This window comes from Lygodium microphyllum, chromosome 23 (genome assembly GCF_053477565.2).
Source record: "Lygodium microphyllum isolate KBCC chromosome 23, Lygodium_microphyllum_v1.1.10, whole genome shotgun sequence".
Taxonomy (NCBI): Eukaryota; Viridiplantae; Streptophyta; class Polypodiopsida; order Schizaeales; family Lygodiaceae; genus Lygodium; species Lygodium microphyllum.
In genome coordinates, this window is record NC_141157.1 from 75,803,107 (window position 1) to 75,806,131 (window position 3,025).

The 3,025-nt window shown below is 41.3% G+C and overlaps 1 protein-coding gene across 1 annotated transcript; it reads left to right on the top strand.

Moving 5' to 3' along the window:
* The first annotated feature begins 244 nt into the window (after window positions 1–244).
* LOC148016350 (uncharacterized) lies at window positions 245–652 on the top strand. Its single transcript, XM_087663895.1, has 2 exons — window positions 245–368; window positions 510–652. Exons 1-2 carry the CDS (start codon window positions 245–247, stop codon window positions 650–652), a joined length of 267 nt encoding a protein of 88 aa, XP_087520021.1.
* The last annotated feature ends 2,373 nt before the right edge of the window (window positions 653–3,025 follow it).

Below are 3,025 nucleotides of genomic sequence, written 5' to 3' on the forward strand. Positions count from 1 at the left end.
GTTATCCCCAAGAGCCACCATATTATGTTGTTTGCCATGTACACGAGAATCCCCCAAGATATGAGAGCATAGACCCTAATACTTTTCATGAGATGGTGTACTGGTAGATCATAAATATGATCAATATATCTTTATAAATAATTTTCATAAATATAAAGTCTCGTTATTATTTTTAAAGAGTATGAGTTATGAGCTTATGATGATAATTGAGTTGCTTTGATAGATAAATGATAAAGTACACTTTATGCGATTGATTTTTGAGATCATGTATTCCATTGCTTGTCAATCCTCGAACATTAAGTTTCAAGAATCCATGATGACAATTCTTGAGAATATGACAGACCCTCATTACACTCGAATCCAATGGGGTTGGCTTAGAAGAATGCCATGGAGAATAGCTCAGAACTTCTTCACAATCAATCCCAATCATACATGGAACCTCAAGACTGATCTCAAGAGAATTCAGTGGCTTGAAGAACTAAAACTAGTTTGATGCTTCTTATTTGAAGGGCAGAGGGTTAATGATACTATGACAATTAATGGGGAGATAATGACCTTATATCATTGGGTGTATGAACAAGTCATCGAAATTATACCTCCTGACCGTATAATAGTCCATATGAGACATGCCCAAAAATGGCTATTATGTTAGAGGATGCCCTCCTTTACCCTTAGTTTATAGAGCCTTAGAGACAGATAAGAAACCCCCTTACTTTGTAAATGTACCATTACACGAAGTCCATGATTGATCTCCATTGTATTTCTCTTTTGATAAATAAGGATTACCTTATTTTTTATAGTTAACTAAGAGAGAGTATGTAGTTAAACTCTTGGAAAATCAAATCTAACATTGTGTGATAATCAAAATCACCAACTAGTGCGAATCGATGAAACATACAAGGAACTCTAAGAGAAGAAGTTTCTTCTCAAACAAACACCACCACCTAGGTTTAGCAGTAAAGAACCCAAGGTAGAGCAAGATGTAGAAGCATGGATTGAGGCTTTGGAAAACTATTTCCTAGCCATTGAAACTATTGCTACAAATCAATCCATGATTGCTGGTCTTCATCTTGCTAGCAAAGCTAAGCTTTGGTGGAAACAGTTTTGCCAAGATAAAGGGGTAATAGAAGCTTTCCAAACTTGGAAAGAGATCAAAGAAGTTGTGAAAGGACGTTATCTTCCCCCATCTTTTGAATCAATTAAGACGAATGAATTCTACAACTTACGACAATTAAGGCTAACCTTGGAAGGATACTATTCCAAGTTTGTGAGTCTGCGCAAATATGCACCCCTAATGATAATGTCTCAACAGATTGCAAGGTTCTATCAAGGACTAAATCCACCTTTGGACATGTTAACCCTCAAATGAACAAGGTGGAAAAGATGAAAAATCTAAAGCAAAAGACAAGGCCAAGGCAAAAGTGAAACAGAAGATGAAGGTACACCAAGAAGAATCTGAAAACACAAGAAGTGTAGAAAAGTCTTAAATCAAGGAAAAAGGTGCACGAGTCTATACTATTGTAAAAAAAGCACAAGGCACACCATGATTTATTTTAAGAGTGCCGAGCTCTCACCCGTGCAATTTGTAAAGGTGGATGGGTGGTAGGAAGAAAGCTAGGAAGATAGAAGGACAATGGAAAAAAGTGTCGCCATGTAAAAAAGGGGATAAGGGGATGACCGCCCAAAAGATATTTAGGGTTTTGTATATAAAGTTGAAAAGTGAATGAGAAGATTATTCTTGTGTGTGGCCAAAAGTGGCTCTCCTCTTTTTCTTCTTCTTCTTCTACTTGCTTGCTTGAGCTTGTGTATGAGAGAGGCAGTGTGAGTGTGAGGGAGTGAGTGTGTGAGGGTGAGGGACCGGGGAGGAGAAGCTCTCCATCTTCTCCTCTCTTCTTCTCTTCTCTTATCTTGCTTGCTAAGAAATGGAGCTTGGAGTGGGGAGCTTGAGGATGGAGCTTGCTTGAAGCTTGCACTTGGATCGTGGAGCTACAAGAGTGCTTGAGAGAGGAGGTAACTCGATCAGGCATGGAGGTAAGCTCACTATACCCGTAGAGATGGATAGCGCATCGGCTATGTGAGAGGTAGCCATTAGTGCTCGGCTTGGAACCCTTGAAACAATAAGTGGTCCATGGGTCTTGACGGTTGAGAGAGAGAGCTTCCACATTTTGGTTTCGTTGTCGGGAATAACGGATTCAAGCCTTGAGCGTTGCATGCTTCGAATTGAGCATTTAAATAGGGTTTTCCCTGAACCGATGCATTTAAGTAGGGTTTTCCATGAGCCGATGCTTAAGGTAGATAGGTAGAAAGCAAGGGAGTTTGAAGAGGTATTCAGTCTCCTTAGCAAGTAGATTTTTGGTTTTTGGACTTGGAAAAGCATGTTGGAGTAGTATAGGTATTTCCCTTATGATTATTCCTTGCATTTAGGAAGGATAGGAGCAAAACATTGGAACACGTAGTAGGGTTTTTTGTTGCCGTATAATAGACTGAAACATGGAAAAGAAGGGAAAAAAGTGAAATTTTAGGATAAATATTGGTGAGGGGAGCAAGACTAAGGTGAGTGCAGGCTTGGGCAGGGTGATAAGGGGCTAGGAGTGGCAAGGAAGACCACATTTTGTATTGCAGGATTTCAGGAGAACCAGAGAGAGGGAGAGAAAGCTTCATTGCATAGACCTGCTTCGATCTTGCCATCGAGGAGTTCTTTTCCCACCAAGGTAATTCCACACCTTCCCCTGCATGAGTAGATTGGATCTGGAGGTGCTTGACTAGTAGGGAGGCCTCGATTGCTCAGCGCGATGAATTCTATGGAGTTTGACGAAAATTGCGTAGCACTCGGCCCGTCCGAATGACGACGATTCTGGGCCGAGTCCCAAAATCGGCACTCAGTCTCGTCCTATATTCGGCTCTTGACCCATGGCTAAATCACCCATTCGGCCCAACCCCACTCGGACAAGTTGACATTCGGCCCTCAGTCCACCTGACTCGGCCCTTGGCTAGTTGGCCAGTTGGCCCTCGGATAACCACATTC

Bases quoted from the DNA above. Each gene is read 5' to 3' on its own strand.
- LOC148016350 (XM_087663895.1), top strand. From the start codon at position 245: ATGCGATTGATTTTTGAGATCATGTATTCCATTGCTTGTCAATCCTCG. The intron at 369-509 runs GTTGGCTTAGAA...TCTTATTTGAAG, and splicing joins TTACACTCGAATCCAATGGG to GGCAGAGGGTTAATGATACT.